Below are 23,458 nucleotides of genomic sequence, written 5' to 3' on the forward strand. Positions count from 1 at the left end.
CTAATGTTATTGACTTGATCTGGCTGTTCAAGTTCAAGTCAGAGTCCATTATTGCGCCTAGATTTCTAACCTGATTATTAGGTTGCTTCTGTGGGCAAGAGACAATGTTTTCAGTTTTGGCAAAACTATTATTATTATTATTTTTTTTTTCCACCCACTGGTGTGATGCAGCGACAAAGTGAATCAACAGGCTGACGTTCCCCTGCCGGCAGTGACACGTAGATCTTGTGTGTGTCTTTTGCATAGTTTTTGTAGGACATATTGAAGCTGTGTATTTGCTGGCCTAATGCCAGCATGTACAAGTTGGACAACAGGGTTCCAAGAATCGATCCCTGAGGAACCCAGCAGGTCATAGTCATTTGGTCAGAGACACAGTCATCAATTCCAACAAAGTATGTTCTGTGATCGAAATAGGATTTGAAACAATTAAGGGCAGAACCGGATATTCCCACCCAGTTTTTAAACTTTTGTAATAAATCCGTATGGTCAATTGTATCAAAGGCAGCACTCAGGTCTAGCAGAACCAAGACTGATACTTTCCCTGCGTTTGGGTTCAGGCGTATATCATTTTTTACCTTGATCAGAGCTGTCTCAGTGCTGTGGGAAAGTATCAAACACATTGTTATACAGGAGAAAGTCACTAAACGGTTGGTATACAATGTTTTCCTGGACTTTGCCCAAAATTGGCAGGTTTGCATTTAGCAACTAACAAATTGCACCCATTATTTTTTTTTTAGTTTGTTAGCCACAGGAAGATGTGCACATTTACAAAAGCTTTAATGTCATTGTAGTCAAGATATACTATCGCAGCCGCTCTGTAAGATAAGAGTGAGAAAACACAAGGATAAAAACATATTTATCATGCAAAACAATGTCAACAAACTTTTATAGGTTGTTGGTGAAAACTCCAAGTAAATGTTCAAGCACAAGCTACGGTTTGTTTTTTTGTTTTTCATATTGACAACCACTTATTTTAACATTAGTAAGTCAGTTTGAGGTACGTCGATAAAAGAAGGTTACACTGTAGTATGTATGCATCCGGAAAGTATTCACATCGCTTCACTTTTTCCACGTTTTGTTATGTTACAGCCTTATTCCAAAATGGAACAAATTCATTTTTGTCCTCAAAAATCTATAGACAATACCTTTTTATAATGACAAGGTGAAAGTAGTTTTTTTCCTGGATGAAAACCAATGCTTACCATCCAATCTGATGGAGTTTGAGAGCTGCTGCAAAGAGGAATGAGCGAAACTGCCTGAGGATAGGTGTGCCAATTTTTGAAAAAACTTGTCATTATGAGGTGTTGTCTGAAGAATTGTGAGGAGATAAATAAATTTCCATTTTGGAATAAGGCTGTAACATAACAAAATATGGAAAAAGGGAAGAGCTGTGTATATATTCCGGATGAGCTGTAAAGTTATAATCTGTAAATAATAGAGTTTCTGTATTCATTAAAGTGTTTCTTCCACAGATCTTTGGCATCCTGAAAGCTCCATTCACAGACCTGGGTGATGGACCCATGTTGAAGTTGGAAGATTTGGGCGACCAGCGCTATTCCAACTTTAAGTACATGCTGAGACTATGCTATAGAGTTCTGCGACACTCCCAGCAAGACTATCGCAAAAACCAGGCATGTCTTAAAAGCACAAGTTGAGCAGGTGTTGTTAGAACAAGTTGCTTGAAGAATTATGCCTGACTATCTAGAAAAAAGTTTTGCTGTAAAGGGGATTGATCAGGGGTTTTTTTTTAGGACCAAAACACAAACTAATTAATCATTCTGTTAATTTAACTTCAACAATCCCGTTTCTTTTTAAAGTGATGTGCTAGAACAATTTTAAAATGGTACTCGTGTATATAAATAAATTAGAAAATTGTTCTAAAGTTATAATTTTAATCCAGAGAAAAATACCAATTCTTTACTTTTTGGGCTGATTAGAGTGCGATGCGATCCAGTAGTTTCAAGTTTAACGACTTTTTAAGTTTTAATTTATACGCAATTTGGGAGTTCTATTCGCTGTACCCTATAATCACCATAATATAATCATTTAAATTTCATTTTTTGGTTCGTAAATAAGCAATAAAAGAGTTTTACTTTTTCAATTGAACTACAAATTAACATTTTGAACATTTTCTGATTTCCTAGTAGTAATATTTTATTGTAGAATTTAGAGAGCTATAAAGAATGTATTCCAATATGGTAAAAGACTGTCACAAAAAAATGTAGACCAAGTAAAATAATGTAAATACATTCGGGATGTATTGCACTTATTTCATGTCATACTATTAATGCATTTTCAGAAGTAACAAGGATACAGTTCGACATGTATAATATGTTAATAACATAACTAATATAATAATTTAACTAGAACTCATTTTTCAAGTTTAGTGACATGTGGATGTAAAAGAAAATACATGTTTTAATGTGTTTATTACTATACAGCTGTTTTAGATTAGAAGTAACCTAGTACATGTGTTGTATTTATGGACATATGTCATATCCATCTACTGTATATGTCTTCTGCCACACAGGAGTACATAGCAAAGAAGTTCTCAATCATGCAGTCTCAAATTGGGTACGATATTCTGGCTGAGGATACCATCACTGCTCTGCTGCACAACAACCGCAAGCTTCTGGAAAAGCACATCACAGCCAAAGAGATTGAGACATTTGTCAGCCTACTAAGACGCAACAGAGAGCCCAGGTTATATATGCTTTACTCTATTCACACGTAATACAGGAGAAACGGACAATATTGCTTCAGAAGTAGATGATATGATTCTATGTTTCCATTCATCACCAACCATTTTAGTAGTGAATTATATTTATATAGCGCTTTTCTCTAGTGACTCAAAGCACTTTACATAGTGACACCCAATATCTAAGTTACATTTAAACCAGTGTGGGTGGCACTGGGAGCAGGTGGGTAAAAGGTCTTGCCCAAGGACACAACAGCAGTGACTAGGATGGCGGAAGCGGGAATCGAACCTGCAACCCTCAGGTTGCTGGCACAGCCACTCTACCAACCGAGCTATACCGCCCCAGTAATACAGTGGAATCTCTTATGGCAAGGCTATTCAATTAAACGGTTGTAGGGGTTGCATTTCCTGAAGGCTAAGGACCGCGGGGCCAGACTTTTTCAGTCACTATTATTCTTATGTCGAGAAACAGCATTCTTTGTTGTGAACATTATTTTTGTCTTATTTTTTCATTTTAACCTCCTAAAAGCTAACTGGCTTTTACTCTTTATCCTCTCTACTCTAATTGGGTAATCTCTAAATTATTTTATTTTTAACCGAGTATATCGGATAAAACACACTTTTAGCCTCATTATATATTCTTGGTAAAATGGTTAAAATAAACAAAGTTTTCTGCTTGCCATAAACTTTTTTCCCCCTAATAAATGCACCTAATCAACATGTAAATTGCTCTTTTAACATTGAAAATACAAATTGTTACTATCCACCACGCCACGTGCAGATCATGGCAACCTCACACGAACCCTCTTATGTACGCCCTATTGCAGCCACCATGCAGAAACTTTGTCCAAGTATTTAATGTTCCGGGCACTCCACACAGTCAATATTTTCTCATTTTTAAATGCATTGGTTACACTCTTTAAACAATTAATCTAAGCAGCAGAATATAAATCCAAGCTTATTTCTAATTGAATATTCGTTGCAGCCCTTTTTGATATGCTGCCAAAATGTTAATGTCTCTTGCAAGTTTTGAACAGATCTTGGGGGCCGGTCTGGTATCAGATAAATAGCCCTGTCTTAAGTAGTCCTAAAACTGTTTTGTGACCTTTTGATTTTTTTTTTGTATATTAAGACAATTTTCCTCAAAATAAGAATGATCTGTTTATGCATACATGCTACTGGTTCAACCAAAGTTTTATATGTGACTAAAGGCGTATTTTTTTTTTCATCAAATATTTGTAAAATCTCTTGCCCTCTGTTTTACTCTCTATTGATAACCTTACTGTAAAACTTAATGTGTGGTCTGTTCTTCCAGATTCCTGGATTATTTGTCAGATCTCTGTGTGTCCAACAAGACTGCCATCCCTGTCACACAGGAGCTCATTTGCAAATTTGTGCTCAACCCCGCCAATGCGGATGTCCTCATCCAGACCAAGTGAGGCACTCCGTGTGGTGTTAAAACATTGTTGGTGACATGTTTCTCTCATATGTAAATGTTTATCTCTACAAAACCTTTTCTCCTCCACACTGTGTTCTTTCATAATGGATATTTGCCTCAAATGAAGCAACTCCGTGCATTTTTCTAATAACTGCTCTTTGTCACACCAGACTAATCACTAATATCGACACCCCCCTGGAGTCATCTGTGATGCAGGAGGACGGAGAGGAAGAGGAAGTATGGCTTTACTGGATCGACAGTCACAAGGAGCCTCATGGCAAATCCATTCGCCACCTGGCTCAGGATGCTAAGGGCAACCATAAGATGGATGTAGATATCATTATTTACTACAGGTGGGATTAATTTAATTTGCTCAAACTTTTGTACCCTTTGGCAAAAACGTAAAAAAGAATCACACCACAGATTTTTTCATTTTCATTAATTTCCTGTTGTCAGGTATCAGCTGAACCTGTTTGCTAAAATGTGCCTGGACCGTCAGTATCTGGCCATCAATCAGATCTCATCTCAGCTTCCTGTGGATATCATATTGCGTTGCATGTTTGATGACTGCCTGCCCTACAACTTGAGAGCCTCCTTCTGTCACCTTATGCTACACATGCACGTGGACCGTGACCCACAAGAAGCTGTGGTTCCTGTGCGCTACGCTCGCCTCTGGACTGAGATCCCCCACAAGATCTCCGTCCATGAGTGAGCATCGTCGGTCTATGATCACATGTCATCACGCGAGTATGCTTCCTGTCACGGGCAGACTGTTAATACTATTATTGCGGTTCTTTGCAGATTTGAATATGAGTCAGCAGATTCCTCGAGAAATGAGATGAAGAGAAAATTTGCTACCACAATGGATTTTGTTGAAGACTACCTCAAAGATGTGGTCAAACAGACGTTTCCATTTGGGGAAAAAGACAAGAATGAACTCACTCTAGAGGTAGAATCGGCCTCATGTTCACTTGAAATACTATTGCAGCGGGCAGTATATTTATCCACCCCTTTTTCTGATTTCACTTTTGATGCATGGACCCAGTTTTCTAACTAACAAACTTCCATTGTAAACCGACGGTTCATGCACTGTAGTTAAAATTCAGCTCTTTTTGGAATCCAGATATAATAATTTAAAGGGGACCTATGATAAATTTTGTCTTTTCAGACTTAAGGTTGGTACAATTTTGGACACTCAGGCTAAGCAATTTAAAAGCGTCAAATTGTAAGGTTCATGTGCTCTGGCATTCAGTTTTTGATCCCTCTGTTCGCATCAGTGACATTATTGCGAAGTTGAAGCTATATTTAGATATTAGCTCAAAGTCTTAGCCCCCTCTGATTTTAGGCCATGATGAGACACAAAAATAGAATTAGGATAAATAATTATTTTCATCAAATTTTGGCATGTGCATATTATCACTGACATGCACTGACATAAATACTGCTAAAAACAGCTTTTTTAATGCAGTCTGAATCGACCGCCGTGTGTACAGGTGTACCTAATGTTATCGGGTGAATCTATATATATTTTATGAAATTAATAATAAAATGTGTCTGGAGAAAAAATAGCAACTTCAGATATATATTTAAACAATGTACATTTTCAAAAATGTAATAATACTTTTGGAGACAAAGGGGCATGTTTTCAATCACAATCTGGGAACGTTTCCACAATCAAACATCTTGCAGACGGACTCAAAAAATGGGTTATAAAAGTGATCATGATGCAGAATTTACACTAAAGTATATTCAATAGAAGAAGAGTGGATCGTGAGATCGACAGGCGGATCGGTGCGGCGTCTGCAGTGATGCGCACCCTGCATCGATCAGTCAGGGTGAAGAAGGAGCTGAGCCGGAAGGAAAAGCTCTCAATTTACTGGTCAATCTACGTTCCTATCCTCACCTATGGTCATGAGCTTTGGGTTATGACCAAAAGCACAAGATCACAAGTACAAGCGGCCAAAATGAGTTTCCTCTGTCTGGTGGCGGAGCTCTCCCTAAGAGATAGGGTGAGAAGCTCTGTTATTCGGGAGGACCTCAAAGTAAAGCCGCTGCTCCTCCATATCGAGAGGAGCCATATGAGGTGGTTCAGGCATCTGGTGAGGATGCCCCCTGGACGCATCCATGGGTAGGTGTTTAAGGCATGTCCAACCGGTAGGAGGCTACGGGTAAGACACAGGACATGTTTGGGAGACTATGTCTCTCAACTGGCCGGGGAACACCTTGGGATCCCCCGGGAGGACCTGGATGAAATGGCTGGGGAGAGGGATGTCTAGGCTTTCTTGCTTAGGCTGGGGCCCCCGCGACCTGACTTTAAATAAGCGGAAGAAGATGGATGGCATAATTAATTTATACAATCCACAGGGAAGTGTTTAAATGTAGATTAAAATCAGCGTAGCTCTAAAAACGGTCCCACACTTGCCACTATAAGGCAGTTCTTTTCAAAATGTTTTGGAGGACCGCTCTGGGGTGGGATGTCAGGGTGGACTTGTGTGGCCCCGGGGAACATGCTTTATCAATGTCATAAAGTATCATGCTTGAAACCCCGCTTTGAAAATTTGTGCACTACAAAACATACTCATTGTAGCCTTTAATCCGAACTTTCTCATTTTGATTAAAAAAAAAATCAGCACAAATTGTTTTTTTAATTTTTTGTGTTTTAGGTTAACATGTTTTATATATTGTGCTCCTGAATTAATGTTGCTAATCAATTTGAATTGTATCATTTACAGAGTTTATATATTTGTATTTTTCAGTATCAAATTGTTCAAAGTGGTCAGAAAAGGGTTTAAAGTTAAAAGGAAGATACACTTTATGGGTATTTCAACCAAATTGATGCACTTTACATCTTTTTCTTTTACAGGCTAAAAAAGGTATTCTTTACTGTAAGTTGATCTCTAAATTTTATTTCATTAAAGGTAATACGGGTACTATGTTATGAAGTGATGTACATATAACAATTTTATAGAAAAATTATGCTATTTATAGTCACGGCAAAAGGTGGGGGGGTTGGATGGCAGGCGCAGAATGTTTTCTTCTTTTTAGGCGGTGGCGTAACAGAAAAAAATTGAGAAGCTCCGCTGTAAGGCAACCTACTCCAGTGATTTTTCTCCAGTCAATCAGCAAAACGCATATTTTGAATTAGTGAAGTTAAATTAAGTGGAAAAATAGATTTATTTTATTATTATTATACAGGTATATACTGTAAAAGTATATATTAATGTCAGTAAAATCATTCAAATAACTTGCACATTAGACCGTTTAAACTTGACACCTAAATGCAGCCGTCACAACATCTTGTGTCCCTTTAGATTCCAGTACAGTTAATATAATTACAGCTTTGGGTCATTACTTGCCTATTGTATATTTTTGAATCATTTTATTTGAACATTCTCTCTCTTTTTAGGTGGTGAATCTGGCTCATAACCTGGTCTACTTTGGTTTCTATAGCTTTAGTGAGCTGCTGCGACTTACGCGCACTCTACTGGCCATCCTGGACATTGTCCAGCTCCCGCTCACGTTTATGAGCAAGCTCAGCAAAAGTCCAGAGGCTGGTGAGTCTTCCTACTTTATTTTGATCATCCATCCATCCATTTTCCTACCGCTTGTCCCTTTTGGGTTTGCTGGGGGTCGCTGGAGCCTATCTCAGCTGCATTCGGGCGGAAGGCAGTGTACACCCTGGACAAATCTATTTATGTTTTTACCCAATTAGCTCTTTAAATGTTTGAGACTTTAGGAAGTTTCATTGTTGCGTTAAATGGGTAAACTGATACTTGACACATGCACAAGTGTGAAGATGATATCCTCCAGGAAACAATGTCCTGCGCACAATCCATGGAGTTGGAGAAATGATGACCCAGATGGTAATGAGTCGAGGTGTGCCTCAATGCCTGCCTGACACGCCTCCCTCCTTGCGCTATGGCAAAGGATACATGCTGCCGGATAGTGAAGATGTCACGGTTATGGACACAAAGCTGAAGATCATAGAGATCCTGCAAGTATGTGTTCTCATAATAATGAACATATCCTGATTTTTTGGTTTGATTTTTGTATTTTCTTCTTTTTAGTTCATCCTGAGTGTCAGGCTGGATTACAGGATCACATACTTGTTGTCCATTTACAAGAAAGAGTTTGAAGTGAAAAGCTCCTCTGAAATCACCGAATCACAAGCTGACATGCACTTAATCATGCCATGTGAGATTGAGTTCAGATGTACAGTATTAGTTTCTGATGAATGCACGTGTACACTTTGAATTCATCACTGTTCTCCTGATTTCATCTGCAGCACAAGAGCCAGACATTGATGAGATTGCAAGTAAAGCAGAGAGCATGTTTGCTGGGAGGTAGGCCAGATGTGCATGCATTACATGTTTTACCAAATGCCCACGAACATTCATTAAACTCTTGAGATTTGTTTATGCTAAATTATTGTCTTGGGTGAAAAGAATATGCCAAAATAGTTTATTTTGTATGCAATGTCCTTTGTGGATGACTGTATCGAGTGCACACTGAATAATATTTTGTACTGTTTCTATAAGAGGAAAACCGAAATTGATTACATAGTAAAGCAGTGTATAGCTTGACTTGCCAATATGTATGCATACAGTTTTTTTTTATTTTGACACTTATGTATATTATATTGGTCATGAAGAAAAACATTGAACATTTTTGCTGGAACTCAAACATTTTTGGCTTTGGCGTTTTGGCATTCATTCATGATTATTATAAACCATAGTACACTATGTTTTTCTTTTTCCTGGTGCATTTTTCTCCTCACCCAGCTTCATCATTTAATATGAAAAAGTAATAGTAGATTCTGTCCACTACAGAAAACATTGGAAAAATGTGTTGTTAGTTTTAGAAAATATTGTGTTGCCAAAACCACCTCAACCACTCCCTGCATTTTCACCTTATGAAAACAAATTAACTGCTAAAAAACGGACATGCGGTAGAAAATGAATGGATGGATAATGTATTTAGCGTGTACATAGGATCCAGGCTGGTCGTTTTACAAAGACCAATCTTCTACTTTTCTATTTTTATTTTTATTTCATTCACTCAATATTAAATAAAAAGTAATTGAGGCAATATTAAAATAAGTCATGAAAGAAGATTAAACTTGTATCGTCCCTCTATTTACACAAATACAACATTACCTATGCAACTCAGAAGATTGACGCCATATTTCTATCTGTTAACATCCAACAAAAATAAAACAACCTCAGCTTACTCAGTCTTTTCTTTTTCATCATTTCATCATCATGTATATATATATTTTTTCAAATACAGAGTTTTTTTCCCCATAAACTAACAATTTTGTTTGAAATGCATCTTTTCGTTGTTACTTTTCTAAAACTAGATTAACTGAACAAACCCAAGTAAATCACATATCACTGGAAAGCCCAGGATGTCATCTTTGTATTAACAGGTTTAATTAACTCTTGTAAAGTGTTTTGCATTTAAAATAAAGCTGTGAAACACTTGTCCCTTACAGAGGCTGTTAATATATTGAAGTTTATCAGGAGGTTAAAAACAAATTAAAAAATGCATATTTTCCCTCATTGCTGTCCATAAACTAAACTATAGCTGCTGCTTATCTCAGCTCTGAGCTAACTGCAGTGGAACTTGATGATCACGGCGGTCGAACGTTCCTGAGGGTTCTGATCCATCTCATGATGCAAGACTATCCACCTCTGGTGTCTGGCTCACTGCAGCTCATGTTCAAACACTTCAGTCAAAGAGCTGAGGTGCTACAGGCCTTCAAACAGGTATACAACATAGATCATTTGTCGTGTTATTGAGAATTAGTTTTTTAATGTAAAAATGCTGCTTTATTTCTACCTCTCCCTGCGTCCGCCTTTTTTCCAGGTCCAGCTGTTGGTGTCAGAACAGGATGTAGAGAACTACAAGCAGATCAAGGCCGACCTGGACGAACTTCGTCTAGCTGTGGAGAAATCAGAACTGTGGGTGGAGAAAAACGGACTCTACATCAATGAAGACCTTGGTGTTAATGAAGGCAAAGAACAAAACATAGAGGTGCTTTACCGTCATTTAATTTTATTTTAAGTGAACCTTTGATGATTTTTTCTGGCTAATGAATGTTGTCACAATGTTGGATACTTGTGTTAAACAATGCCAAAGCGTCTAATCATTAGGCTAATGCATTTTGGCTTAAGCTTGCACACAGTTTTGGATGCCTCTGTTGGCAAGGTTTGACACTCTGGCTACGCTGTGATGTCATAGCGAGGTGGACGTACTTATTTGGACATTAAGTCAATCTCTCAGCCCCCTCTGCTTCAGGCTATGAGAAAACAAAAAAAGGAGGATAAAGTATTTTCATCTAATCATGGCATGCACATAACACTAATGCACGACATGCAGTGAAATAAATGCTGCTAAAAGAAACTTTTTTTAGATGCACTCTCTGAATCAATCGGCGAGTGTGCAGGTCTTGCGACCTGATGTTGTGACCGAATGAATCTATATAATGGTTATGAAGTTTACTACGGCGTGGCGCAGTGGAAGAGTGGCCGTGCGCAACCCGAGGGTCACTGGTTCAAATCCCACCTAGTACCAACCTCGTCACGTCCGTTGTGTCCTGAGCAAGACACTTCACCCTTGCTCCTGATGGGTGCTGGTTGGCGCCTTGCATGGCAGCTCCCTCCATCAGTGTGTGAATGTGTGTGTGAATGGGTAAATGCGGAAGTAGTGTCAAAGCGCTTTGATTGATTGATTGATTGATACTTTTATTAGTAGATTGCACAGTACAGTACATATTCCGTACAATTGACCACTAAATGGTAACACCCGAATAAGTTTTTCAACTTGTTTAAGTCGGGGTCCACGTTAATCAATTCATACCTTGAAGGTAGAAAAGCGCTATACAAGTACAACCCATTTATTATTGCTCTTGTCTGGGGAAAAAAATAGCGGTGACGTCCTCAAGATATATAACAGTGTACATTTTCAAAGGATAAATTATAATGCTTTTGGAGAGAGTGGGGCGTGGTTTCATTTGCAATCTGGGTACGCCTCCCCAAACAAACATCTTACTTTCAAAAATCGTGTTGTTAAAGTCACTGTGGCGCTAAATTTACACTAAAGCATATTCAATACATATTATCTAGACCCTGAGGAATTTTTTAAATTGTAGATTAAAATCAGCACAGTACCCCTTTAAATTTTTTATGATAAGTATTGCTTGGCACTTTAGGAAATTTTCACCAAATAAGTTCGACAAACGTGTTAGTGCAAACTTAACGCTGTTGAGTGTTGATTTTCTTTGTCTTGCCAGGAAGTGGGACTGAACACAGTGCATGATGGCAACAATAAACCTCAGATCGACAGCAACAAAGAAAATAACTACATCATCGTCAAAGAGGCAAATTAATGCTTGTCTTTTTCTACTTTATCCTCATCGGATGTCAAGATGTTAAGTGTTCTTTGTTTCTAACCTATAGATCCTGCTACGGCTCAGTAAGTTGTGTCACCATGGTAAAAAGATTCGTACACAGCAGCAGAGGCTTTTGAAGAACATGGGTGCTCATACCGTCGTGTTGGACCTGCTGCAGATCCCCTTTGAGAAAGTGAGCAATAACGCTTTAGCGGCCGAGTGACTTATCTCAGTTGAAACTACCTGACCTTCTCTGCAATCACTTCTCTTTTTTAATTGTTCTCTCCCAGAGTGATGAGAAGATGAATGAGATCATGACCCTGGCACACACGTTTCTGCAGAATTTCTGCCGAGGGAATCACCAGAACCAATTTCTGCTACATAAACACCTTAATCTCTTCCTCACTCCCGGGGTATGATCTTGATTGACACAGGTCACTTTTAGAAAGGCCCACCGTTGCAGAGCAAACATTTTTCATCCATCACATTTAAAGGCCTACTGAAACCCACTACTACCCACCATGCAGTCTGATAGTTTATATATCAATGATGAAATCTTAACATTGCAACTCATCCCAATACGGCCTTTTTAGTTTACTAAATTGCAATTTCAAATTTCGCGCAAAGTATCCTTTTGAAAACGTCGGTATGATGACTCGTATGATGACGCGTGCGCGTGACGTCTCTGATTGTACCGGACATTTTTTTCCAGCCCGATCCCAGCCATAAGTAGTCTTTTTTAATCGCATAATTACACAGTATTCTGGACGTCTGTGTCGCTGAATCTTTTGCAATTTGTTCAATCAATAATGGAGATGTCAAAGAAGAAAGATGTAGGTGGGAAGCGGTGTATTGCAGCTGCCTTTAGCAACACAAACACAGCCAGTGTTTCCTTGTTTACATATCCGAAGGTGAAGCTTTACTATGGAACGGAGCGGTCAAGCGAACATGGTTCCCGACCACATGTCAACCGGCAGGTTTTAGTGAGAAAATTGTGGTAATAAGTCGGCTCTTACCGTAGACATCAGTGGTGCTTGCATCGTTACTCGTGTAAAAAGAGGCAGCTGCGACTCTTTTGCCTCTTCCGTGGCTTCTGTCAGAGACACTGGCGGTCACCACACCGTGGCCACACCCCTCCGACTTTCCGGTACGACAGTCTAATCTCACTACAACACTAGTAACACAATAAGCAGATAAGGGATTTTCCAGACTGATCCTAGTAAATGTGTCTAATAACACCTGAATCGCTCCCACTGCCCTGTCTTTTTTTTCTAGTCCTTCACTCATCCACAAATCTTTCATCCTCGCTCAAATTAATGGGGAAATCGTCGCTTTCTCAGTCCAAATCGCTCTCGCTGCTGGTGGCTATGATTGTAAACAATGTGAGGATGTGAGGAGCTCCACAACCCGTGACGTCACGAGCACATCGTCTGCTACTTCCAGTACAGGCAAGGCTTTTTTATAAGCGACCAAAAGTTGCGAACTTTATCGTCGCTGTTCCCTACTAAATCCTTTCAACAAAAATATGGCAATATCGTGAAATGATCAAGTATGACATATAGAATGGACCTGCTATCCCAGTTTAAATCAGAAAATCTAATTTCAGTAGGCCTTTAACTGCAGTTAGTCTTCAATCATCCTTTTAGAGGCCAAATATTAACATGCTGTAAAATGACCTTTTTTTAAATGGCCTGTCTTAGTTTGACCTGTCCAGACAAATGACTGAATCATGCCTCTTTTTTCTTAACAGTTGCTAGAAGCTGAAACGATGCGTCACATATTTATGAATTACTACCAGCTGTGCAATGAGATTAGCGACCGTGTTGTTCATCACTTTGTCCACTGCATTGAAACACACGGACGTCATGTTCTCTACTTGAAGTTTCTGCAAACAATTGTGAAAGCCGAAGGGAAGTATGTGAAGAAATGTCAGGACAAAGTCATGACTGAGGTGAGGTATCTTTCATTTTGTGAATTTATTTTGAACACACAAGTTTCCAGTTACACAATTCAAACAAAGTATCATATAGGATTCAATATCGTCTGGAAAAAAAAAACCCAATAAAAATTAAAAAAGAAAAAAGAAACGTGATGGTTGTACGAAAAGGAGGATCACTCGCATATAATAATCTGATTATTAATCATCCATCCATCCATTTTTTAATCGCTTATTCCCTTTGGGGTCGCGGGGGGCGCTGGTGCCTATCTCACCTACATCAACAATACAATAAATAATGACATGATGTAAGAAGGCTTCACGGTGGCAGAGGGGTTAGTGCGTCTGCCTCACGAAGTTCCTGCAGTCCTGGGTTCAAATCCAGGCTCGGGCTCTTTCTGTGTGGAGTTTGCATGTTCTCCCCGTGAATGCGTGGGTTCCCTCCGGGTACTCCGGCTTCCTCCCACTTCCAAAGACATGCACCTGGGGATAGGTTGATTGGCAACACTAAATTGGCCCTAGTGTGTGAATGTGAGTGTGAATGTTGTCTGTCTATCTGTGTTGGCCCTGCGATGAGGTAGCGACTTGTCCAGGGTGTACCCTGCCTTCCGCCCGATTGTAGCTGAGATCCGCGACCCCGAAAGGGAATAAGCGGTAGAAAATGGATGGATGGATGATGTAAGAATATTTTCTATATAAATAGAGAATACATATAACTTGTAATTAAATCAATGTATACTCACAGTAAGTCCACTCATCATTTCATCAAATGTCGTTTGTATAAATACATTAAACCCGTAAGAATGTTTTGTGTTTTTTCCTACTTGTTGTACCGGTCCAAAACATGTTTTTTTTATTTTTAAATTGTACGACACATTTATCCAACATACAGTATATCAACCTTTTCCTGTAACATATTTTCCCAGTGACGGTTACCACTAATGTTGTTAGATTAGATTAGATAGTACTTTATTCATTCCATCAGGAGAGTTCCTTCAGGAAAATTACAATTTTCAGCACAATCCCATTCAAGATCAGACAAACATTACAGGGAGACAGAACAGGATCGCTGACGGGTCTGCCGGCTTCCAGCGCCCCTTACAAAAAAAGATGAAATACAGGTAAACAAGGGGGGGGGGGGAATAGAAGATTAAAATGAAATAAAAAAATCGGTCTTAGCCTGGGCCTTGGAGAGGGGGGTGCAGACTGTTGTAGTATCTATTAAATATTTAGATATGTAAAAACACCACCATTTTTTGGAGCACTGCCTACAAAATGGAAATTGCTAAACATATGGTTAAGGAGAATTTTGCTGTATGAATCTTAATGATTCACTTAAAATTTGTTACTGCAAATTTTTGAATTTTTAATACCGCCACAACTTTTAAATCTTGATTGATGGAAGAAAATGTGCAGGCAATTCCTGATCTTAATTATTGTTTTTTTTACAGCTGGTGAATGGAGGTGAGGATGTTCTAGTGTTCTACAATGACCGCTCATCCTTTCCAGTCCTGCTTCAGCTGATGGGTTCTGAGCGTGAGCGCACGGATGAAGACGGCGCTCTGGCTTATCACAACACACTTGTCGAGCTGCTTGCTGCCTGCACTGAGGGCAAAAATGTCTACACTGAGCTGAAATGTAACTCTCTGCTTCCGCTGGATGATATTGTCAAAGTTGTGACTGAAGTCAGTTGCGTCCCAGAGGTAAAGGATACATCATTGTAATAGAGCATGTACAATAGAATGCTGCAGATTTTTTTGTGCGCGCAGAACACTGATCACGGTTTTAGATTATGCAAATTGATTGTGTTTGTCAACATGAACAAGAAACAATTAGTTTCACTTCATCTGACTTTATCATTGAAAAAGATCATATCTTCAACAATTAATTTGGTAAATACAGTTAATCCCCAATTTATTGTACCCTCGCCAAATTAGTAATTTTCTATTATTATTTTCTTTTTGGCAAAGTTATTTGTCCAAAGGTATTAATACGCTTTCTAATAAAACCAATGTTCTAATTTATATGTAAGGTTCCTCTAGATAGTCATTCTCAGTAATTGGGTCATGAGTCTCGGCTTGGTAGAGATGTGACCTTTTGTGAACGAGTCAAGTCTTTTAACCGACTCAGTTGCAAGTCAAACGTTTGCGAGACACTGTTACTCGCTCATCTCAGTAAATTAAAATATGGTAATTTGATTTCAGTTGTTCAAATAAAACAAAAAGACCAATTAAAGGCTCAGGAGGTGTTTAGCAGCATTTGAGTGTGAACCAGTTGTTTGTAATATTACACTTTTGCCATTTTTTATTAGCTGTAAGCCAGAATTATCAAAATTACTGAGATATCCATTCTTGAAATATTTCTATGTGTTTCGTGATGACAAATTTGGTTTTCTGCTTGTCATTAAGGGGTGATGATGGGTCCCACAGCCAAACCAGTGGAGAACCACTGCTGAAAAGCATCCCTTTTTAGAATGGTGCAAATAATGTAAATGTTAAAACAAAAAAATCAAAATAGCAAATCATTTTCATAACTATCTCTAACACAACTACGTACTGTGATTTGACGTATTCCTGAGTAATTTCTATCCTAAAGGTACCTATGCAAGAAATGGAAATCCACTTTTTCCTCCAAATTTAGCCAGATAATGAATCCTTTTACACATATACAGCATAATATTATAAACAAATAGACAGATGTCCAGTGGGATAGATTGTGCAACAATGCAGTTTCTGTATATGAGTGACATTTATTTTTCAGTACATGCATTTAGCCTTACATTTCTTATTCTTTTCCCAACAGGTGAAAACTGCATATGTGAACTTTGTCAATCACTGCTATGTAGACACAGAGGTAGAAATGAAAGAGATTTATACCTCCAATCACATCTGGAAACTGTTTGACAACATCTTGGTTGATATAGCCAGGGTAAGCCTCAGACTTAAAATCCCAAACCTCATACAGCATGAGAGCAACCACCTCTTAAGGAATATTCTTTGTGTATGTAGGTGTGTAACACTACCACAGACCGCAACCATGCTGATCTGGCTCTTGAGAAGTATGTGACCGAGACCGTGTTGGCCCTCATCACAGGCTTTTTTAGTTCACCATTTTCTGTCAACCACTCCAACCTTCAGGTATATTTTTTTCTAGACATACTGTAAACTCATTGAGCACATCATTTATTAAAATAAGATAGCATAAGTATTTACAACATTGTTTAATAGTTTATTATTTTTTGGCAGCAATTACAGCCCTGATTATTTTTTTATTTTTTATTTTTTATTTTTTATTTTTTAACACAATGCCACAAGCTTGGTACACCTATTTTTGGGCAGTTTTGCCAGTTCTTATTGGCCCATTCGTCTTTGCAGCACCTCTCAAGCTTTGCCACGTTGTATGGGAAGCGCCGTTGTGCAGCCATGTTCATATCTCTATAGAGATGTTCAATTGGAATCAAGTCTGGGCTCTAGCTGGGCTACTCAGGGACATGTACAGATTTGTCCTGAAGCCTTTCTTTGGATATCTTGGCTGTGTGCTTACAGTTGTTGTCCTGCTGAAAGATAAACCGTCACCCAAGTCTGAGTTCAAGAACATTTTGGTGCAGGTTTTCATCTAGGATGTCTCTGTACATTGCTGCATTCATCTTTCCCTCTATCCTGGCTAATTTCCCAGTTCCTGCCTCTACAGAATATCCCCACAGCAATGATGCTGCCATCATGCTTCACTGTAGCCATGTTATTGACCTAGTGACAAGGGGCGCCTGGTTTCTTTCAAACATGACAACTGGCGCTCATGCCAAAGAGTTGAATCTTTGTCTCGTCAGACAAGAGAATTTTGTTTCTCATGATCTAAGAGTCTTTTGGCAAAATGTTACTTAGGATTGGCTTCTGCCTGGCCACTCTACCATACAGCCCTGATTTGTGGGTTGCTGCAGAGATGGTCGTCCTTCTCTAAGGTTTTCCTCTCCCCACAGAAAAATGATGTAGCTCTGACAGAACGACCATCAGGTGTATGGTCACCTCCCTGACTAGGGCCCTTTTTCTCCGATCACTCAGTATAGACGGCCGGCAAGCTCTAGGAAGAATCCTGGTGATTCTTAACTTCTTCCATTTACAGATGGAAGCCATTGTACTCATGTTTTTCTTGAAGGCAGCAAATATTTTTCTGTATCCTTCCCCCGATTTATGCCTTGGGACCATCCTGTTTTGGAGGTCTACAGACAATTTTTTTAACTTCATTCTTGGATTGTGCTTTGCAATGCACTGTCAAGTGTGAGAGCTTTTATATATAGACGGGTATGTGCCTTTCCAAATCATATCCAACTAACTGAATTTACCACAGGTATTAATTAAGCTGTGGTCCCCTCTTTAGGACGATCAGTTGGAACAGGATGACACTAACCTCACTTTTGAGCTTCATGCCAAATTATGTATATACTTATATGCATGTGATTTGAAAAAAAAAAAAAATAATATATATATGTATATATATATTAAAAAGAGACATTCATATTGTCATTTTGGGGTATTGTGTGTAGAATTTTGATGACAAAAATTAATATATTCCATTTTGGAATAAGGCTGTAACATGACAATGCGAAAAAAGTGAAGCACTGTGAATACTTTCTCAATGCACTGTTTCCATTTTTCCAATTTACTGTACGTCGTCAGAGGATTATCTATCCATGGTAGTTTACCCGAAGAGCTCTGGGTGTGTCCGCCATCGTAGTGCAAACTTGAAAACCATCTATAAAACATAATCTATGCCAAATTTTGACCAAATAATCCCTATTTCATGGCATGTAAACCATAAGTGTTTAAAATAAAAAAATCACGATTTGACCCCTTTAATTTGTCTATGGGTTCTAATTATAATAGATGCATAACCATTCCCATCACAATCTAATTGCGGACATGTTTCTTTAGAATAGTTGCATGAGAAGTTTCTGTAGACATTTGTACAATTACTTGATTCTCAAGAGCGTCCATGTGTTCACCTTGCCACAGACGAACCAATCTATCTTCATTAAGCTGCTCCAGTCAGCTTTCAGGCTCTACAACTGCACATGGTTGACTCAGAAGGCAAATATTGAGAACTGCATCAAAACACTTGCTGATGTTGGTAAGTAATGCTACTCTATTGATAACAAAAAAGTATTGTGGCACAAAAAGAACTGCAACATGTTTTACCTGTGTTTTCTTTTAACATCATTTTTCTTTTGTGACTCATTTACACTGATTGTTTATCCAAACATAATTACTTTGAGAATTCTCCATGTATCTCCTCAGCCAAAGCACGGGCAATAGCTATCCCAGTTGACCTGGATAGCCAGGTCAACACCCTATCGCTAAGGGCCCATAGCAACATGGTTCAGCGGGCAGCGAAAGATTGGAGGATCTCTGCACGCACCCGACCCCGCAAGGAGAACCTGGGTGGCCCTGACTACAAGACCATAATTGAGAAGTTGCAGGTATTAATCTACTATATCAAGAAACAAAACGCTGCAGAATGAAACTATGAATTAAAATGGCCTAAAGTTATAATTTTTGAAATTGAGGGTGAAAATGCTTGGGGGTTAAATTGTCATTGTGTGTGGCATTTGAACTTCAGCTTCTTCTCAAACAATGGTTCTCAACCTTTTCCATGCAGAACCATCTCACACCCCCAAATACAGTAGCATCTCATGTGACAATGCACAGTTATCCAACCATTTTTATCTAACCTCTCTGTACTGTGGTACTTGGGTTTTCAATATTATCCGTTCCAAAACCCAATCAATGTATGAAAACAAACAATGTTTCGCATAAGAAACAATATAAACCCAATTAATCCACTCTAGACACTGAAACGTATTAACACAAAATACTTTATGTTGAGCATAATTATAGTTTTGTGTGCAGAAAATTCTGCACGATACATACAATACAACGTATGCATGCTTGAAATAAACTGAAACTGAAAAAACATGTATATACATGACAATGAAAATGATAGATTAATATTAAACATCACCTTCAACACAACTTCTTTCTTGAATTTTGTTTTGTTCTCTTTCTTTCTTCAAGTTCTAGCACTCTATTTGTGTTAAAAAAAAATGGGCTCAAATTTCTCTGGCCACACAACTTTCTTAAAACAATATCAACAGATGCAATCACGCACACGTGCGCAATAGCTTTACTGCACAACATGTGACACTGTGGAAACTGTTTTACACATTTACATGCAGTATTACCTGTTCTGGCAAACTACCTAGTTGTCCTTCTTCAGCAATCAATAAAAATGTATTCATACAGCCCTTAATCAGTGTTTCAAAGGGCTTCTTGAACGAAAAACTTCAAAAGCCCAAACTGGGAAAAATTAAGAAACCTTGGGAAGGGACCGCAAATGTGGAGACCCCCCTTCAGGGTGACTGGCTGCAATGGATGCAGAGTGGGTACGATTATTGAATTGTTACATTAGTAGATCATGTGAGAATAGAGTCCATTGGGAAGCCAACAGATGATCGTAGGAGATCTTCTTCCATGTAGACAGGTCGGCAGCGCAGAGAAGTCACCAGTTGTGCATAAAAGAATGGTCCACCCCTGTTCACGACTTGGAACAGCTAGCGTCTCTTCCAGACTGGTGCCTCTCCAGAAACGATATGTGACCATCTGGTGTCCTCTATGCAGGAAAGGGGACACAAAAGCATAACATTAAAGTGGCAGGTTAAGTTAAAGTTGAAGTACCAATGATTGTCAAACACACACTAGGTGTGGTGAAATTTGTCCTCTGCATTTGACCCATCCCCTTGATCACCCCCTGGGAAGTGAGGGGAGCAGTGGGCAGCAGCGATGACACGCCTGGGAATCATTTATGGTGATTTGACTCCCAATTCCAACCCTTGATGCTGAGTGCCAAGCAGGGAGGCAATGGGTCCCATTTTTTTATAGTCTTTGGTATGACTTGGCCGGGGTTTGAACCCCCAACCTACCGATCTCAGGGCGGACACTCTAACCACTAAGCCACTGAGTAGGTTGCACTAAATTGCACTAAAAGAGATTTACCCATGAACTATAGTATATTAATGAGTTTGAGGGTGAGACTTCAATGATTCTACTAAGGAAGCATCTGTAACTATGGCCAGTAGGGTATTCCAGAGTACTGGATCCCGAATAAAAAAACGCTCAGATTTTTTGGGGGACTCTGGGAATCATTAATAAGCTGGCAGCAGCAGTGCCACGCCCGGGAATAATTTATGGTGATTTGACCCCCAATTCCAACCCTTGATGCTGAGTGCCAAGCAGGGAGGCAATGGGTCCCATTTTTTTATAGTGTTTGATATGACTCGGCCGGGGTTTGAACTCCCAACCTACCGATCTCAGGGCGGACACTAACCACTAGGCCACTGAGTAGGTTGCACTAAATTGCACTAAAAGAGATTTACCCATGAACTATAGTATATTAATGAGTTTGAGGGTGAGACTTCAATGATTCTACTAAGGAAGCATCTGTAACCATTGCCAGTAGGGTATTCCAGAGTACTGGATCCCGAATAAAAAAACGCTCAGATTTTTTGGGGGACTCTGGGAATCATTAATAAGCTGGCGTTTTTGGAACATATGTAAAATCAGCAAGATAAGATTGTGCTTGACTGTTCAGTATTTTGTACGTGAGGCCCGAAACTTAAAAATTGTACCTAAAGTGCACCGAGAGCCAGTGCAGGTGGGCCAGTATAGGCGGAATATGATCAAACACTCTTGTCCTCGTCAAAAGTCTTGCAGGTACATTTTTGTATTAATTGCCCTCTTGACGTGGGAAGACCCGAAAATACTGTATAACGTTACTGTAAATGAGAGAAGACGTAACGAACGCATGTTTAATGATCTTTTACGGAGATAAAAGAAGGCTGTTTCGGTAAAACTCTTAATGTGCAACTGAAATGAGAGTTGGGTCAAATAATGCCAGTTGCAGGTCAAATGTTGCTTTATTTAATTTTTCAAATTTGGTATTGGTAGACAAGTGCCTGTGTCTGGCAGGACTGATTGATAATCAACATCTCTGTTTTCTTGGCTTTGAGATGCAAAAAAGTTGCCAGACATCCATTGTATACTTTCATTAAAACACGCCTCTAGATGACTACAATCTGGTGTGTTAATCAACTTTAAGGGCATGTAATGACCCTCCAGATACACAAACTCTAAGGCTTGCTTTGGCTTTGATTGGATTAATAGTGTATACAACTTTATTTGGCTCTATGGTTGATTATCTTGCAGCTGTACTTAATAAAACAAGCACAAAGACTGACTCACTAAGGTGTAATTAATCATACTAAAATAGGAACAATGTCTAAAAAACCAAGACATCTTTTTGGTGAAGCTTTTGGCCCAAAACCGAGGTGTATGACAACCGCGGCACCAACTTGCAAATTTTTTTACCTGGGTGTGTAAGTCCTCTCCCACTTATTGGGAACCTTGAAATAAAGTATTCAATTAAGGATCCCTTCAACAGATCAGAATATATGTAGTAATTTGGGTTTCTGTGTGTGGACAGGGAGTTTTGTCCCATCTTGAGGAGCAATTCAATCCGAAAGTTCAGGCAGAGTTTTTGGTGCTGGTAGATGTCCTCCATAGCCCTGAGATGCTGTTTCCAGAGGACGCTCGCCTACGCTGTGAGAGTGGAGCTTTCATGTCAAAGTAAGTTGCTAACCAAACCAATGTGTAGCAATACATGTGTGTATATGTATATATGTATGTACATACTGTATGTGTGTATGCATATACTGTATGTCCGTGTGTGTTTTTCTCATTAGTTTATGGACAGTGTGCACGATTTCATTATTCACAACAAATCGTTGGAGGCACCAGATTTAGCTAAAAGCTAATTTCCATCTCTAGTCCATAATTTGACTTCTACCATGCAATATACATGGGAGAGAAAATTACACAATTACTAAATGTATTACTATATTTATATGTACAAACCCCGTTTCCATATGAGTTGGAAAATTGTGTTGGATGTAAATATGAACAGAATACAATGATTTGCAAATCATTTTCAACCCATATTCAGTTGAATTTGCTACAAAAGACATTTGATGTTCAAACTGATAAACATTTTTTTTTGCAAATAATCATTAACTTTAGAATTTTATGCCAGTAACACGTGACAAAGAAGTTGGAAAAGGTGGCAATAAATACTGATAAAGTTGAGGAATGCTCATGAAACACTTATTTGGAACATCCCACAGGGGTGCAGGCTAATTGCGAACAGGTGGGTGCCATGATTGGGTATACAAAGAGCTTCCCAAAAAATGCTCAGTCTTTCACAAGAAAGAACGGGGCGAGGTACACCCCCTTGTCCACAACTGCGTGAGCAAAATATTCAAACAGTTTAAGAACAACGTTTCTCAAAGTGCAATTGCAAGAAATTTAGGGATTCCAACATCTACGGTCCATAATAACATCAAAAGGTTCAGAGAATCTGGAGAAATGACTCCACGTAAGCGGCATGGCCAGAAACCAACATTGAATGACTGTGACCTTCGATCCCTCAGACGGCACTTTATCAACTTTATCAAAAACCGACAACATTTTCTAAAGGATATCACCACATGGGCTTAGGAACACTTCAGAAAACCACTGTCACTAAATACAGTTTGTCGCTACATCTATAAGTGCAAGTTAAGGCTCTACTATGCAAAGCGAAAGCCATTTATCAACAACATCCAGAAACGCTGCCAGTTTTTTCTGGGCCCGAGATCATCTAAGATGGACTGATGCAAAGTGGAAAAGTGTTCTGTGGTCTGACGAGTCGACATTTCAATTTGTTTTTGGAAATATTCGACATCGGGTCATCCGGACCAAAGGGGAAGCGAACCATCCAGAAGGTTATCGACGCAAAGTTCCAAAAGCCAGCATCTGTGATGGTATGGGGGTGCATTAGTGCCCAAGGCATGGGTAACTTACACATCTGTGAAGGCACCATTAATGCTGAAAGGTACATACAGATTTT

The 23,458-nt window shown here is 39.0% G+C and overlaps 1 protein-coding gene across 5 annotated transcripts in view; it reads left to right on the top strand.

Moving 5' to 3' along the window:
- itpr2 (inositol 1,4,5-trisphosphate receptor, type 2) overlaps nt 1-23,458 on the top strand; it is a 155,078-nt gene that overhangs the window by 30,809 nt on the left and 100,811 nt on the right. For all 5 annotated transcript variants that reach the window (XM_061917516.1, XM_061917519.1, XM_061917517.1 and 2 more), the window contains exons 15-36: nt 1,473-1,631; nt 2,531-2,703; nt 4,014-4,133; nt 4,307-4,489; nt 4,593-4,844; nt 4,938-5,085; nt 7,543-7,690; nt 7,947-8,134; nt 8,204-8,330; nt 8,422-8,479; nt 9,739-9,904; nt 10,005-10,172; nt 11,431-11,517; nt 11,597-11,722; nt 11,820-11,942; nt 13,280-13,480; nt 14,917-15,168; nt 16,268-16,393; nt 16,474-16,602; nt 18,475-18,589; nt 18,757-18,938; nt 21,998-22,140. In XM_061917516.1, coding sequence (XP_061773500.1) covers nt 1,473-1,631; nt 2,531-2,703; nt 4,014-4,133; nt 4,307-4,489; nt 4,593-4,844; nt 4,938-5,085; nt 7,543-7,690; nt 7,947-8,134; nt 8,204-8,330; nt 8,422-8,479; nt 9,739-9,904; nt 10,005-10,172; nt 11,431-11,517; nt 11,597-11,722; nt 11,820-11,942; nt 13,280-13,480; nt 14,917-15,168; nt 16,268-16,393; nt 16,474-16,602; nt 18,475-18,589; nt 18,757-18,938; nt 21,998-22,140 — 3,374 coding nt within the window. The remainder of the gene's footprint in view (nt 1-1,472; nt 1,632-2,530; nt 2,704-4,013; nt 4,134-4,306; nt 4,490-4,592; nt 4,845-4,937; nt 5,086-7,542; nt 7,691-7,946; nt 8,135-8,203; nt 8,331-8,421; nt 8,480-9,738; nt 9,905-10,004; nt 10,173-11,430; nt 11,518-11,596; nt 11,723-11,819; nt 11,943-13,279; nt 13,481-14,916; nt 15,169-16,267; nt 16,394-16,473; nt 16,603-18,474; nt 18,590-18,756; nt 18,939-21,997; nt 22,141-23,458) is intronic.

Source organism: Nerophis ophidion, linkage group LG12 (genome assembly GCF_033978795.1).
Source record: "Nerophis ophidion isolate RoL-2023_Sa linkage group LG12, RoL_Noph_v1.0, whole genome shotgun sequence".
Classification (NCBI taxonomy): domain Eukaryota; kingdom Metazoa; phylum Chordata; class Actinopteri; order Syngnathiformes; family Syngnathidae; genus Nerophis; species Nerophis ophidion.